This window comes from Acipenser ruthenus, chromosome 3, assembly GCF_902713425.1.
Source record: "Acipenser ruthenus chromosome 3, fAciRut3.2 maternal haplotype, whole genome shotgun sequence".
Lineage (NCBI taxonomy): Eukaryota > Metazoa > Chordata > Actinopteri > Acipenseriformes > Acipenseridae > Acipenser > Acipenser ruthenus.
The window spans coordinates 16,232,058-16,249,382 of NC_081191.1; the positions used below are offsets into that span (position 1 = coordinate 16,232,058).

Below are 17,325 nucleotides of genomic sequence, written 5' to 3' on the forward strand. Positions count from 1 at the left end.
CTGTTGTCTGTGTGATCCTGTAAAAATGAATCATTTCACTGTGAAACGCGTTCACACCACTTGCTGTGTCAAATACAGATTCTCATTCTTCTTGTATACAAACTATCATAAAGAGGCTCCCTAAACCTTGTAATGAATATAAATTATAGGGTATAATAACTCAGCATTAGTATTACCTAACCTTAATCGCAGTTTGATGGAATTGTCTCTTATGTTGATTGCAAAATTAATTCACTTCTTAGGGGGGTTTGTATTAGTCCTAATGATTAAAGAGGTGATTTGCAGTGAGCAACAAGATTAGTGTTCTAAATGTATGTGTAGGCATGTCTCTCTGGAAATCCCTGTTTCCAGGCAACCATCAAAAGTCTGTTGCTTTTTGCAGGACATTATAAATTTATTTTTTGCACATGTTTTCTCCCCCCTCTGTAATCAAAATATTTGTACAGTTAGTTATATTAAAAAAAAAAAATACATGGTAGCCAGAAAAGACAGCAAATTAAAAAGAGCCTTCACCTTGTATAATCTTGCCATATGACCTGGGTTATTGTTGATGCTGCATCATAAATACAGATTCTATGTTGAGCCATCGGATCAGAAGAAATGATCCCGTTGGTTCCAGGTGTCTTGCATAGTACTACATCCACCAGGTGGCACCCCAGCTTTTTCTTTTTTTGTCTGGTACAGAACTTCAAATGAAGATTGCTTCGCTGTCACATTTATCAAACTATAACAATCTGAAAAGGGTTGGTCTTTTATTTCTACCCTATCACTTTATTCAGATTATGTGTCATTCTTGAATTTTTTATTTTTTTTTATTTGCAGTCATGTTTCACGTACATCAACTATTTTTAGGCTGTCTGCTCAACTGATTTTGGAGAGCACTCAGAAAGTGTGGCACCAAATACCTTCCTCCCTGAAACAGTAAATCAGCATTGGGAGGGTTCCTGTTTTTAAATGTTTCCTAATTCAGATTTAAAAAGTAAACTAACTGGATTGATACTATCACTAAAATGAAAAGCTTGTTTAACATCTTTTCAAATGTCAGGTTTGGGATTGAAACCTGAAAACCCTTAGGTTCTGAACATATTTTATTGTGTATAAGTAAGATTGTAGTCCAAATCAAAATGTATTACATTCATTTGCATGTTTGTCATACCAGGTCACTATTGGTCTCCAGTATTTTGTTAGTTCTTGTTCCTTTGCAACCTTTTCTGGTCACAATGCACTTGTTTGGCATTCTACCCATAATAAGATGAGTTATAGATGGCGATGTTTGGCAGGTTGCTTTCTAATTTACCGGTTTTACTGAGGAAGAATTATCTAAAAAAAACAGGCATAGCACAAGCTGTGTCAATTGAAGTTTCCCAACATTGCTCACCAACATGCCTCAAACCCTGGACTGGAGGTAGTTTCTGTGGAACAGGATGTATTATGGCTTGTCTACTCCTGTGTTAGGAATTACAATTTGCAGTCCTGATATGTGTTATTTTATTTTTTTATCTTTATTATTATTATTATTATTATTATTATTATTATTTAGATTAGCCATCTCTGCTGACCTTCTAGGTAAATTTGATGATGGCTAAAATACTGCTTCTGAAAATCGCTAATCGGACACCAACGCTTGACACTGAATGAAGGATAATGCTGGCTTTTTCTATTCTGGGAAACAGTCTAGACATAATTTTTTTTTTTTATATAATATAATTAGACAGCAAGGACACACTCTCCAGAGGTGAACTCCTTTCACAGAACTGCTTTTTGTTGCTAAGCAGAGACCAACAGCACGTTCAGTCTTCTACAAAGTACCTTGGAAAATGGACAAAAAAGTGGAGTAAAGTTTCCTCAGGAGTCCATGAGAATGATTATCGTCGGTAAGTGTGTTATTAGTCATCAGGGTTATAACTGAAGGTGATCAGCACACATCATTTAAAAACTTCATGCAAAACACTTGACAATCATGAATCATCCAAAAGCAGTTTTAGCAGCTCAAATGGCTTTTGTTGTTTTTTAGGTTAGGCTTTTCCATAGAAAATAATCTGTAGAAAAAAGCAATATGTGAAAACTAATTTAGAACCATATGGGACACTATACATGAAAACAATTCTGATGGTATACAATATTGTCTTGACCTTGATGGAGAATGCTGTGCTTTTCAATTCCAAAGCAATTACAGCGAAGACGGGACACACAGTATTGCTATTGAATATCATAACTTTATGCTTGTTTTAGTTTTACCTCCATGTAGATACGCATCATGCTAGTATTCTTAAAATCGATTCAGATCGCCCTCACAGCTTGAAACAAAACAAAAAAATGCAAAAGGTAGATTATCTGTTATTATTTATTTCTTGGCACACGCCCTTATCCAGGGCGACTTACAATTGCTACAAGATATCACATTATTTTTACATACAATTACCCATTTATACAGTTGGGTTTTTACTGGAACAATCTAGGTAAAGTACCTTACTCAAGGGTACAGCAGCAGTGCCCCCCACCTAGGATTGAACCCACAACCCTCCGGTCAAGAGTCCAGAGCCCTAACCACGACTCCACACAGTACTGCTGATAGGAAGGGTGTGAGTTTATACATTTACGTACTGATTCAGTCTGGATCAAATTCAACGACATCAGTTAAGCATTTCTTACCAATATACTGTTAAGATTATTAGAAGCCAAACTAACCATTACCAACTGTTACTGGAACTACAATAGTCTGTTCAGCCAATCAGGTAAAAGGTTCAGGTAAAAGTCCTGTGTTTAGCACAGAGAGAGAGGCAGGCTCTTTATAACTGTTGCACAGGAAGTTAATTTACATTGAATGAATTTGAAAATAAGGTCTGGAAAACTAAACTAAGACTTGATTTGAACCTGTCCTGGTGACCCTCCGTCCTAGTTTCCAAAGAAAAGAGACAATGGAATGTAGCAATACATTTTTCTGTGAAAATTATGCTGATCTTATTGGGGGTTTTTTTGCTTAAAATTCGTGTATACTAAATTACTGCAGTTGACAAGGCTGGATATCAGTGGGTGGGTTCCATGGCAACCCATCAAATTGTTCAAATGATTATTTTTCCCAGATAATGGAATTATGCAGAACAATTTAAATTTATAAAGCACCTTTCACAAACAAACACAGCAGGGACCTGTACTGCAGAACAGATAAAGCAATTTCTGGTTGTTGAATACTTAAGCACGCAGAGTCAATCAAATTTGTTTTTTTAAGCGCAGAACTGGCTTCTGAGTAGGAAGCAGAATATCACACAGGAAAGGTGTTTCAAGAGTTTTGGTGCTCTGTGTAAACATGGACGTGATAATAAATTCACACATACGATACCTGTCACCTCCATAACCTCTATCCACTGTATGCAGAGTGGCATCTTATAACAAATACCAATGCATAGTTATCATCAGACTGCAGTGGTTTCCAAGCTTTTAACTGTTTTAGCATCAACTAACTTTGCAGGCAGACAGCCCTGCTATAACTAATTTAATAGTTCCAGTGCTTTACACAGAAATAGGTCATACAAAAATGATATACAGCAATACACAAGCGGGCCCGATTAACTGGTCAGTTGTGCCAAGTGGAGTTTTTTCTTAGGCTGCACACGCAGTCTGTAACCATGATATCAAAATGAAATGTGCGCAGATTGCATCTACGAAAATCAAACCTCAATTTCAGAACTTTATCATTATTTAAATCATTTACAGCTCTATCTAGCAGCAGTGTGGAGTAGTGGTTAGGGCTCTGGACTCTTGACCGGAGGGTTGTGGGTTCAATCCCAGGTGGGGGACACTGCTGCTGTACCCTTGAGCAAGGTACTTTACCTAGATTGCTCCAGGAAAAACCCAACTGTATAAATGGGTAATTGTAGGTAAAAATAATGTGATATCTTGTAACAATTGTAAGTTGCCCTGGATAAGGGAGTCTACTAAGAAATAAATAATAATCTATCTAACTATCTGTATTTGATTGAATATTAGTATGATTAAACAAAGACAAGGCATTTTCAGTATGATACCAATTATGATTAATACTGTGAACAAACCATTAATCTGAACTGGGTCTGGTCCCAATGGTTTAGTGAACTACTGTATGTGGAATAACTATACCAGGGCTTCTCAAACTCGGTCTTGGGGACCCCCTGTGGCTGCTGGTTTTCATTCCAACCAAGCTTTCAATTACTTAACTAGACCCTTAATTGAACTGATAATTTGCTTAATTAGACCTTTGTACTTGTTTTCAGCTCTTAAACAGTTGCAGTTCAAGTTACTTATCAAATGTTATAGCTAACTTGAAATATGCAACTGTTCAAGAGCTGAAAACAAATAAAAAGGTCTAATTAAGCAAATTATTAGTTAAATTAAGGGTCTAGTTAAGTAATTGAGAGCTCGGTTGGAATGAAAACCAGCAGCCACTGGGGGGTCCCCAGGATGGAGTTTGAGAAGCCCTGAACTATACAATGTATGTGAACATTTTCTTCATTTAGGAGAGTGGTTCTGCAGATAAAGCCTTCATTAGTCCAACCGATGAGAGGCCACAACTAAGAACCAGGAATAAGCCATTTCATCACTCTTGAATGAGCAATTGAATAATTTGCTTGGTGCTCTCAAGTCCAAGGTTAGGTTCGGCTTTTGTCAGTGAAGTTCAGTTTGAAGAAAATTTGCATGAACATACTGAGTTATCATTTTTCTCGATAACTCTCTTTAAAGTTTTAACAGACTCCCCCCTATTTAAATATGACGTGACAAAATGTTCTCTCAACTTGGCTGGTCTCTCCTATTCACCCTCTATATAATGTATGTAGAGTAGGCTGGGCCAGCATAAATGAAAGGCTGCAGTGCTACAGCAAGTTCAAAGCCAGAAAATGGCTGAATTAGTTAAACAAGATCTCACTATTGAAAGCTCAGAACCCAGAATCACTCCCAATGCCTGCAGACATCATACAAGGTGGACTCAATCTCTAGTTCTAGCTCTTGCAATGGGCTGTCCATTGTTTATTGTTCATTTCATTTTTAATTGAGATGAAAAACATACTGGGAAAAAAATGTAATTCTAATGTAAACATGCGATTAGTCATAAAGTTGTAACAGTTTTATTATTCTACAATAAACAAAATGATAATGCATGTTTTTCTAATTTCTTATTAAAATAAAACAGCTTGCAAATTGTGTACTGTGAGTACTGTATCAGAAAAGCAGGTATGTTTTTAATAAAGTGCTTATCTGCAGTGCACACAGGCTGTGGTCATTAACATAATTCGGTTTTACTCATCATGAGAAGGGTTTAGTGCTGGATAGGACAGGGTTCAGTTTGCACATTGATATTTAGTCTGATAACTTGTGAATCTGCACAATTTAATTTAAAGCACAACTGGTAATCCCCCTACCTGGCAGATCTATATGTGTTTCCTGCTAGGACACAAATAGTCACCCCATTGTCCAAGTCCAGTATTGAGGGCTGTTGAACAGGGAATGTGCAACAGCAAGTTGATAAGTTATGCATCTGTGGCAGAGGGTACACTGTTTAACTTTGTTCTTAGCCACACATTATAGTACTTTTTACAATTAAATTATTTATATTGTCTGGAAACAGCTGAATTTATATTACATTCATAATTCATAAAACACCCAAACGAAACCCTGAACAAAGTTGTTTTTATAGATTGTTGCAGGTTTCAAATCAGGTGATGGGCAAACCAAATGACGTGAAGTGAATATGAATAAATATGAAGTCGAGAGGACTACTCTCTTTTTTTTTTTACCAACACTATTTTCTACTGAAGTTTTTAAAGCTTCCTCATATTCATATACCCCTACCCTACCCCACCCAAAACACAAAAATAAGCACAACTAGAAATGCAGGATTCTTGTAAGTCTAGTGTTGATGAGTAACCAAGTCAAGTCACATGGGTTTCCCGTTGAACCTTAAAAATACATTTTAATTTTATTTTACAATATAGGCAAATATTGTAAACATTGCCACACGTTGTTATGGTGATGGACAATACAATAACAATTGTTTTCCCAAGCAACTTTGCGTTTTAAATAGATTGGCATCAGCACTGGCATTGTATTCCTTTAGCATATATGTTATATCAGGGGAGAAAGCATGTAGGATACCATCCTCAACACTCTGTTTATGGCATTCTGTGCATACAGAGTATTTGAACCTCAACGGAATGTTCTTCAGATACGTCTGCAGCGTTCAGGGTTTGTGAGAGGATAGAAGATTCGATGCAGTGTCTTTGAGTTCTCCATCTTTATTGCCTAGAGGCTTTGCTTCAGCATCAAGAGATCCATAAGATATACTGCTTGCATCTGGCTGTATTTTATCCATTGATTTTTGTCCTACATAAAAAAAGGGCTATTTTAGTCAGGAAGTTAATATAGCAATCTATTTCTAAAATATTTACTGTAAAGCTCTTTTAACATTTTCTTTTGAGTAACCTGTGTGATTAAGTCGGGGAGAACTGCTGTACCCTATTTAAATAAAGAGGCTATTTGTGTTAGGATGTCACAACTTGGCCCTATTTGTCCCGCTCCCAATACTTGTATGGCACTTATATATCTAAAATTGTTTAGTTGCATCCATTAACTGAAAAAGATTAACAAGTAGGTCATCAAAAGGAACAGTTGTTTGTTACTTATTTTCTAAAAATGGCAGTTTCAAAGAATGACGTAGATGACACACTGGAGTAAAAGGTTTGATAAAAAGGGCCCTGAGTAATTGGATCAGTCCTTCTGAAGTCACAGAGTGTGCTTAGCGGTTGCCACACACTACTTCACTGGCCAGTAGAAGGTAACAGAGGGAACCCGTGAGGTGAAGAGGAATGCAAGCCACCAAACGACAGTAACAGCGAAATGGGCTAAACAACTGCAAGGTTGCTTAAGAGAGGGGCTGCTGGGGGTCACAGTTCAAATTCTGAATTAGATATCCTCACCTGGAACTTGGTCGATGTCAATAAAAGGAACCTCAGACTTTTTTCTTTCCCTGTTTCTAGTAATTAAAAAAACTCCAAGAAAGGACAGCAGGATCCTGTGAAAATGAAATATCAAACGTGTGAAGGAAATCGGTAAAAAGGACTGTTAGATGTAATGTTTCACTAATGAAAACTTTTCTTGTGGTATTTAACCTATTTCCGCTGTGGGGAACTTTGGATAAATGTTGACAGAATGCAAGAATGTAAAAACAGAACAAGTGCATAGTTAGGTTAGAGGAATAAGAGATTAGTTATCATATATGGAAATGTAAGAACAGAACTAGTGCATAGCAGGTTAGAGGAATAGAGATTAGTTATCATATTGTTGGAAGAAATGTAAATTTTGCAATGCATCATATCCTGTATACAGTATCTAATTTCACTCCGGTTAATACTGTATCACACTTCGCCTACTGTCATCAAATTGAAATGTCCCGACCACAATATAATGTGAGCCAATGGAAACAAGCTCTTGATAATATCACTTTGGTTACTATCACACTCTGCTTAATATAAAGGAAATGTAACAGATACAATTGGTTTCCACCCCTTACTCTGACACATTCAGTGTACACGGTCCTCGACAGCCTTGTGGTCACATGATCACCCAGCTTGACTCGTGGAGATCAGAAGTGTATGCTCAGTGTTTTTTTTTTTCCATTTGCATTTTTAATTTTAAAAGTCTCGGAAACTATAAGATTTAAAACATAGCCCCAAAGGCTGAAATAACCGCTCTATTTGAGAAAGGAGAGGAACAAAAAACACACACACACATTTCCTTCTCGCCCATCAACAATCTTAAAGATTTGGAGTGCCAATCACAACTCCCAAGTGGCTTCTACTACTAAAAGAATGTGTACAGGAAAGTGCGAGAAGAGAACTTTAATTGGTTTAAATTTGTACGTGGTCGTTTGGTTTGTTAGGTTATTGATAGGGTTACCTGACACCCAGGTCAGAAAACAGTAAAGTTGTTAAATTGACCCAGTTTTGCTATTGTAGTCCATATGTTTTTATTTATTTATTTTAAAGTACTGTATCAGTGTGCTCAGCAAGTTAACAGCAGAGTAATTAATTAGGCTGTGTTAGCACCATTCAAATATAAAATAAACAATCTTATGGATTATTTGTTTAAAAATTCTGGATTGTGGGGATCCAGAGTGGCGCATCCAGTAAAGGCGCTCCACGTGGAGTGCAGGATGCGCTCTATAGTCTGGACGTCGCGAGTTTGAGTCCCGGCTATTCCTTTGCCGACTGAGGACAGGAGCTTCCAGGGGGCGGCGCTCAATTGGCCGAGCGCCGCTCGGGGGCAGGGAGGGCTAGGTCGGCCAGGGTGTCCTTGGCTCACTGCGCACCAGCGACCCCTGTAGTCTGGCCGGGCGCCTGCGGGCTTGCCTGTAAGCTGTCCGAGAGCTGCGTTGTCCTCCGACGCTGCAGCTCTTGGGTGGCTGCATGGTGAGTCCGCAGTGTGAAAAAAAGCGGTCGGCTGACGGCACACACTTTGGAGGACAGCGTGTGTTCGTCTTCGCCCTCCTGAGTCAGCGCAGGGGCGGTAGCGGTGAGCTGAGCCTAAAAATAATTGGCCATTTCCAAATTGGGGAAAAAAAAAAATAATAATTTGGATTGTTTGTAAAATGGTAATAACTGACCTATATTTTCTAATCTGGCTTTTTGAACATTTAACATGTTTTGATGAGATGACAATAGAAAGAAAGCAATGAGTGTTCTGATATGCAATAAATACTGATAATAATTAGCTACAGCGTTTTGACTTCATTCTTCTTCAGATAGCTCGGAAGGGTTAGGGTACAAATAGCTAGGTAGACTGAAGCTGTTTAAGTTTGAACATTTCATTTTAACTTTGACTCAGCTGAAGCCCATCTATCATCCACAATACTGTTAGTTTGATGGAGGTATATGGTTTCCCCTCTCCATTTACTTCCTGTGTTGCAGGTAATAGGACACCTCCTGATCCCATATGGTTCCCTATAGAACACAAGCGTAAGGCTCAGGTAAAGTCCTGTTATTAGTAACACAATCTAAGAAACAAAGTAATAAACAGCAAAACAATATGGTACTTGAAAGAATGTTATGCTAAATGAGATGAAAGATAAGGCCGGTTATTACACCTTGACCTTCACCTTTCATTAACCATACTGTGCTCCAAAAGTTAATATATTAAATACTAAATAAAGAAACTAAAGCCTTACTGCAATTTATAAGGTATGCATTTTAAATGGATTCTGGGTGTTTATTTGGATCGTATGAAAACATTATGTAAATGTAATTTCTGGTGTTAGTTAGCTGAGTAGTTTACTTACCCAAAGAGGAACATGAAGATATTCAGCAAGGCTACACCATAAAACTCCTGATAAAATATGACCCCTGCAATTAGAATAAAAGCAAAAACAAAAAAAGATTAAGTAACACAATGGGCCTGGTTTTTCAGAGCACTGAAGTTGTATGTCTGTTTGGTATTTTTGTTTTAAATGCTTGTAGTGGTAAATCACAAAGGTTTGACATTAATGACAACTTTACAGGATTGCCGTGTCATTTGTGTCATGTGGGCGTCACATCTCCTATTCTCTTTTCGCATGCTATTCACACAACTTTAATGCATTTATTATTAAGGTGAACTGCCTTTAAAAAGCAAAAGTACTACATCTTTTCACAAAAACAATAACATGATGTTCCAGTATTGTACTTTGTTAAATGCACACCTTTCAGTGAGAGAACAGTCTGCTGCAAATTAAAAAGCAGACATATTATGTTAGATTATTTTTAGCACAAACTTTGCAAAGCTAAAATTCATATAACATACTTAAATTAAAACTTAAAAACTCTTTCTCCAATGTTTTTTGTATCAATATTAACGCCTGTGAAATATTCATTATTTAGGTTTTAATGCAACCTATAAACTAAGAGGAAATGGCTTGTAAATTGGAAGAAATTGCTATCAGAAACAAATCTATCATAGTAATGTGGTATTGCTGTCTGCAGTTCTGTTACGGCTTGTTGCCCCTACATAGTCACTGAAGTGGATTGATTAGCTAAGGGATGCAACAGCAGTGTGAATGTTGCGATTGTTGCTGTATTTGAAAACAAAACATAATTTGCCCAATTAAGACTTTTAATAGCAGAAAGTTATAATCCAAAGCAATCTAAATCTCATTTTCATCCACAAATGAAAGACACCAGCTTTGAATGACAACATAAAAGCACGAGTCATCATGGCTATTGAGGGAGCACTAATTCAATCCTATGGGAAAGACAAGGAAAATTGTAAAACTTGTAAAGAAAATCAAACCGATGAAATAGATTTTTTTTTGTTTCCAGTCGAGTTTATTGATTATAAACTCTTTAGAGAATGAGTCTTGATATGCTATTTTGGGCCATTTTATTTCAAAGCATTTCCTCCAGTGTTTAACTCCAGTGTTTAATTTTTTGGAAAGGAAAAAAAAAAATCTTCTAAGCATTACAGAATGAGAAACAAACACTTTATGCACACTTAAGAGATCTTGGATTACATTACTTAATTGTTTGGTTCTAGTTTTGTATAATTAACAGGAGTTAATTAAAAAAAAAAAAAACTGGAGTAAACGCTTTGAAAATATGGCCCATAGAAGAATGGTGTCATCTTGAACAAGCTCCATTAACACTACTGTTGGATAACATGGAAAGAGGTTTGAATGCAATATAAGATACACGTGTTTACAGTTTTAAATGGAGATTATCAGAGGAGGTATAGTAACTGGTAAATGCAAGATTGCAAGATTTCATTTAATTGCACTGACGACGACCGTCTGACTGCTGGAGTAAACGCAATCGCTTATTGCTGGATAGAACCAATGCGCTCCACAGATAACATAGCGCTTTGTCATGGTGGTTCACTATGAAAGGCGCTATATAAAAAAAAGATTGATTGATTGATTGATTGATTGATTGAACATAGTTTAAGCACAAAAGAATAAAGGGCCACACCAAGTTAACACCATCTTAGGCAGTGTGAGCCAGAACCAGTTTTCTTTATGACACGTACACGAGACCCTCCGCAGGGTGCCTGGGGTGACTGAACCCACAAAGAGAAGAAGGGGGGGGGTGAGGTCAGTGGCTGCATAAATCAAGGTGCATTCAGCACAATTTCACTCTGCTGAACTCTTCTTACACATGCTGAAGCTGAACTGAGTTTTGGAGGATCAAACCTACAGTATTGCTAACATATTTTGTCTTGTTATGCTTTTGTTTTGAACTTAAGTTTTGGTCAGTGCAGCGCCTATGGGTGTGCTCTGTACTGTTTTGAGCGTTCTCTTTTTGTTTCCGGAATTAAACTGCATATACTGAATAAACAAAACCAATATTTGAAGGAAAGGTCTGTGCATTTCTTTGCATCTAGGTCACATCAAGAAACAATACTCACTAACTTTAATTAAAGGGTATACAAGGACCTTTTTATTTTATTGTTACATTTTCCCATGTGTTGCTACAACTGTTTAAGTAAGGTGTGTGTATTGTTTTAATTTTTTTTTTGACCACTTTTTTAAACTTTTAAATTGCATTCCACTGCCTCCAAGATGGCTTCAAATGGACCTACATGGACCACTCAAACTACATTTCCCATCATCCTCCTGCTCACGTATGTAACAGAGATGGATTTACCAGTGACCAGGAGGATGATGGGAAATGTAGTTCTGAGAAACACATGAGAGTCCATCTTGGAGCTAGAATAGAAACAGCCAGAAAGCACTGCAATTTAAAAGTGAAAAAAAGTGGCCAAGATGTAAAAAAATAATTAAAACAATACACACACCTTACGTAAACAGTTGTAGCAACACATGGGAACATGTAACACAATAAAATAAAAATGTCCTTATATAGCCTTTAACTTCTTCAACTACCTATTAAACATGTAAATAATAATAATAATAATTATAATAATTTCCCTTTCTCATCTTTTTTATAACTGAAACTCACTCACCCCCTGCTCAAATACTCAACGCTTGGGAAGTGGTGCAGTGGAAGTCTCACAGAAGACTGTTCAAAATTAGGCAACATAATCTGCAGTCACTCATAGAGTGGCCAAAGACTGATAGAACCTACCTCTATGCAGAGTGATCCCTCTGAAACATTTGAAGCAAACATGCCAATTAGCTGTCCACAGCCATCCACTGGCATTTAGGCAAAGACCAACACAAGTTTGACAGCACAGCAGCATATGCATGTGATTTTATCACAGGAGCAACACATTGAGAAGTCTTTTTAAATCAAAGATTTTGATGGTTAAAATATATTATATATATATATATATATATATATATATATATATATATATATATATATATATATATATATATAGCTGCAGAAATGACACACTTCCCTCTAACTGGAATACTGCTAAGGGAGTGTCAGCTAGAAATGAGTTTAAAAAATAAAGCATCCCTAGGGGCATGATGTTAAGGGGAATGGCATGTCTGACTGAATGGCTTGTAAACATGATATAAAATGGAGATGTGAAAAAGAAAAAATCTGTGTCATTCATATTGTCAGATGTTAACTGATAACAAATTACCGTATATGTGAAGAACTAATTTGTGGTTTGACCAATTTTGATCAGTTTGCTCTTTTTGGTTTTGCAGTATGCAACTTAGGGTTAATTGTTACTGGACAACACCTGTAAACTAACTTTATTGAGAGACAAAGTAGAATACAACTGTGTACCAATTCTAAAAACACTCTCTCAAAGCATGTGGTGTGTATCACTAGCTCTATACATATAGTATAGCTAGATCATCAACAGGAGTTTTATTTCCCTGGAAAGAGTATATCCAGCTGCAGAGATTCTAAATGAAATGTTAACAGAGGAGTAGGTCAATAAAACACAAATTTATGCCCAGGTCTCCCGAAATGAAAGGCTAGTGAATTAGTCACTAAAACAGGATGGTATTTCAAACTTGACTGTGTTCAGTACGTTAGATAAAAGGCTGAAAATAACTCAAGTATGAAGTCTATCTGAAGTAAGGGCAATGTGACTTAAGGTAGAAAAGGCTTCAATTACATTAATAGCTGAAAACTTTTTATTATTATTATTAGTTTATTTAGCAGACGCCTTTATCCAAGGCGACTTACAGAGACTAGGGTGTGTGAACTATGCATCAGCTGCAGAGTCACTTACAATTACATCTCACCCGAAAGACGGAGCACAAGGAGGTGAAGTGACTTGCTCAGGGTCACACAATGAGTCAGTGGTTGAGGTGGGATTTGAACTGGGGACCTCCTGGTTACAAGCCATTTTCTTTAATCACTGGACCACACTGGAATCAGAGATTTTACTCATCCCCCACTGTTTGTCTTTGTTGCCCAATGTAAATTACCTGTACAGCACTGGGCCATTTCACTTTATCCAATCCTTTTGGACTCCAGTCTCACATTTTTTTTTTTTTTTCTTTTTTTTTCTAAAATTTAGTCGTCGCCAATTATTTTTACCCCTGGTTTTCACCCCAATTTAGTATGCCCAATTATTATCTGTATCCCCGGCTCACCGCTCGCAACCCCCCCGCCGACTCAGGAAATGGAGGCTGAAACACGCGTCCTCCGAAACGTGCTCCTTCCAAGCCGTCATTTTTCGCACTGTAGATCCACAGCAATGCTACCAGACCTATAGTGCCGGAGGACAACACAGATCTGGCGGCTCCGCTGCAGAGCCACAGGCGCCCTATCGGCCACAGGGGTCGCTGATGCGCGGTGAGCCGTGGATTCCCCTGCCGACCTAAGCCCTCCCTACCCGGGCAGCGCTCAGCCAATTGTGCGCCGCCCCCTAGGAACTCTCGGTCACGGTCAGCTGTGACATAGCCTGGATTCGAACCAGCGATCTCCAGGCTATAGGGCACATCCTGCGAGGAGCGCCTTTACTGGATGCGCCACTCGGGAGCCCCCTCCAGTCTCACATTTAAGAAACTTAAATTCAGAATGTCATCTGCGATACAGCCTTCAAACAATGCACTCATTTTTTTTTTTTATATACAAGTTAAATATTCCACTGTTCCTTTGAGTAAATGCACCAGGACAGCTGGCACACCTTAAACCACACAAGTACTGACGAGTTCTAAAGATTGATAAGGGCATACCTGCAATAATTGCACTAGCTGTAAAGAACACAAAGTTGATTGGAACAACTTCTGTTGCATCGAAAATTTCCATAGCTTGGTTCAAGAATCTAAAAAACAAAACAAGTCAAATCATGTACTGGCATTTGATGTATTTTTTATTTTAAACATTAACCCTTTTTCTTGGAGTAACATTATTTGCGATGTCCTGTTGCCTTGGGTAGTTACACTATATTTTGTGGTTTGTCTTATATCAGGGACACAATAGAACTGTATTTAAGATACAAACATCAGCTTCCACTTTAGGGCTATCTAGGATAAAAAATGGTTAAAACTGCAAGAAGGTCCAGTCACTCAACTGTTCAAGAAAGAAACACCAATACCATAAAAAACATGGTTAGCAGTACAATTTAATTTATTAGTCACATTTAGCCAAAAGGAGGCTTATTTTCTGTTAACAATTTTAGCTTTTAATTTAGACTAGTTTTACTGTCACCTATTCTTTGAAAAACTGCCCTTTTTTTAGGCAAAATAAGATGTACTGTAGAATTAAGAAAATTGCTGTTTTGATTAGCCACACACCTGTGCACAATGCAATGCTTTAATGATGCTAGGAATCCAAGATAACCTGAATTTTTTTTTTTTTTTAAAGAGAGAGGTAGAACTGGTCTGCCTAGATAGCGCATTGCACAAAGGATAATTGCAGATACTTCGGTGTTTCCTTACTTGACTTGAAAGGCACAGGAGGCAACCATTATGATCAGCATCACATAGAATATGGGGTAGGTAAGCTGCAGGTGGCCTTTCACCGATTCAGTTATCATCCCAGCCACTGCCTTCACAGAAATGACTGTCAGAGAAGCTGAAATGAAAAATACCACACTGAAAGCCAAGATCCATTTCACCTCAATTTCCACGCATTAGGTGTTATGCTGGATAAGACAAGAGTAAAGGGGAATAGACAATAATCAATGCTTTATACTAATTTAGTTATTGAACATATATTTACCAGTATACTGTTAGTATAATTGTAGAGGTTAAGAGCACCATTCGATAGCAAAAATATTAAAACATACACTATCGTTTTTCCATTACAAAACAATTGCCTTAAGACAGGACAAATAAAAAAAGGAAGGAAAACGCTGCATTATATTCAGAAAATGTTAAAAGCACAGTGATCTTTGCCAGAGAGCTTTACTCATTATTAACAACCCACCCCCCTCAGGTTTGTACTGTGCAGGTGTATCTGAAATAATCTTCTAGCATTTGTACCTTTTTAGTTTAAAAGTGGAAATGTGTGGGGCTCCCGAGTGGCGCATCCAGTAAAGGCGCTCCATGTGGAGTGAAGGATGCGCTCTATAGTCTGGACGTCGCGAGTTCGAGTTCAGGCTATTCCTTTGCCGACCGAGGACGTGAGCTCCCAGGGGGCGGCGCACAATTGGCCGAGCGTCGCCCGGGGGGAGTGAGGGTTATGTTGGCCAGGGTGTCCTCGGCTCACCACACACCAGCGACCCCTGTAGTCTGGCTGGGCGCCTGCGGGCTTGCCTGTAAGCTGCCCGAGAGCTGCGTTGTCCTCCGACGCTGTAGCTCTTGGGTGGCTGCATGGTGAGTTCGCAGTGTGAAAAAAAGCGGTCGGCTGACGGCACACGCTTCGGAGGACAGCGTGTGTTTGTCTTCGCCCCCCCCCCCCCCCCACGAGTCAGCGCAGGGGTGGTAGCGGTGAGCTGAGCCTAAAAATAATTGACCATTTCCAAATTGGGGAGAAAATAATAAAAAAATAATTGGCAACGACTAAATTTATTTAAAAAAAAAAGTGGAAATGTGCATGGAAGAAATGCTACAGCCTGTGTTTTCATTTTAAAATACATTGGTACTATATCTGCAATCAAGATAAAAAAATATGAACCGATATCTAGATTTAAAAAAGGTTTTTGAATGCCTTGCTTTCAGGCTGTCATTTGCTGCTTTGGTCATTTCACTTTGACAGTGAAACTGCCCCCACCTCATGAAAGCCTTCACCTTGACAGTGAAAATGCCCCCACCTCATGAAAGCCTTCATTCTTTCCTGTCATCAACCAATTAGCTTTGACCCTGAAGACACTGCTGAGGCGAAATTACTCAATAAGTGAAACAATGGACAACTGCCTGAAAAGTAATGCATGCCAACTAAGAGCTTTCTTTAAACTAGCAGGTACCAGATATCTATTTAAATGAAAATATATGTTTGCCATAATAAATGTGTCTTTCAATGCTGAACATGCAAGACCTACATAGTAAATGGAAGGGCACAACAGGTAAGACAGAGGTATTCCCTTAGCTATAATGTGGTGAAGAGAAAAAAGAAATAAAATCAAGGAATAAAGTAAACTGAATCCTTACCAAGCAAAGCCACCAGCATTAGCACGACTACAATGTGCTTCAGATCCTTCTTCTTGTACAGGTAGAGCAGGATGCAAAAAACTATTATTTCAAAGAACTGCAAATAAAAAAAAGGGCAATATTTATTTTGTGTGCTCACTGGTTGCTTTTTGTATTCATGTAATTAAAATGTGTCTTTAAAAATTGTGTAAATCCTTCATAAATCAGGCCCAATAGGCTTTAAGTTTGATATATTTGCAGTTGTAGCATATAGTGTCTTAGATATTGGGTTCTGAAAAGCACTAGAGCAATACATTAGCTCGAAAACACAACCCACAAAGTCATATTGTCAGTTCAGTATTTAATCAGCTTTTCTCTTTTCATATAGTACCGTGGCCCTAAGCTTCCCGACAGATTCAGCTACATACAATTCATCTTTTAACAAAAGCTTTTTAAAATGGACTGTTCATCTCTTTGGAGAGACCGAATGTCAACATGCTTTCTTTTTTCTCCCTCCTACATTTTCTGAAGTGGTTAGGTTCATGCGGATCAGGTTGTCATCCAGCCTACTTCATTTGTACAAGCAGTTTTATGCAGAACAGCACTGGCATGTATCTTCTCAAGTGTTGATTGTTTTACTGAAATGGGACCACATCTTATTTATAGGCCTCCCACATTTACAAGAGCAAAGTGTTGAAGACACACTTCAGAATTAGTCAGGTTGAGGATTTTTTTTTTTTTTTAAACCTGTATTCCAGTATTTGAGACATGAATATAGAACCGATTTCATTAGATTTTAGTTCTGTAAAGAAGTACAAAAACGTGTTTTTTGTGTTTTGTTTTTTCACAATACCTTTTAATAGGACTGGATACGATAGGTATAT

The 17,325-nt window shown here is 37.9% G+C and overlaps 1 protein-coding gene across 1 annotated transcript in view; it reads right to left on the bottom strand.

Moving 5' to 3' along the window:
• Positions 1–5,083: 5,083 nt before the first annotated feature.
• Positions 5,084–17,325, bottom strand: part of LOC117435564 (NIPA-like protein 2) — a 28,309-nt gene continuing 16,067 nt past the window's right edge. Inside the window, exons 6-11 of the mRNA XM_034058857.3 lie at positions 16,463–16,559; positions 14,810–14,945; positions 14,105–14,193; positions 9,305–9,368; positions 6,948–7,042; positions 5,084–6,354 (exon numbers count right to left, since the gene is read on the bottom strand). Coding sequence (XP_033914748.2) covers positions 6,212–6,354; positions 6,948–7,042; positions 9,305–9,368; positions 14,105–14,193; positions 14,810–14,945; positions 16,463–16,559 — 624 coding nt within the window. The 3' untranslated portion in view covers positions 5,084–6,211. The remainder of the gene's footprint in view (positions 6,355–6,947; positions 7,043–9,304; positions 9,369–14,104; positions 14,194–14,809; positions 14,946–16,462; positions 16,560–17,325) is intronic.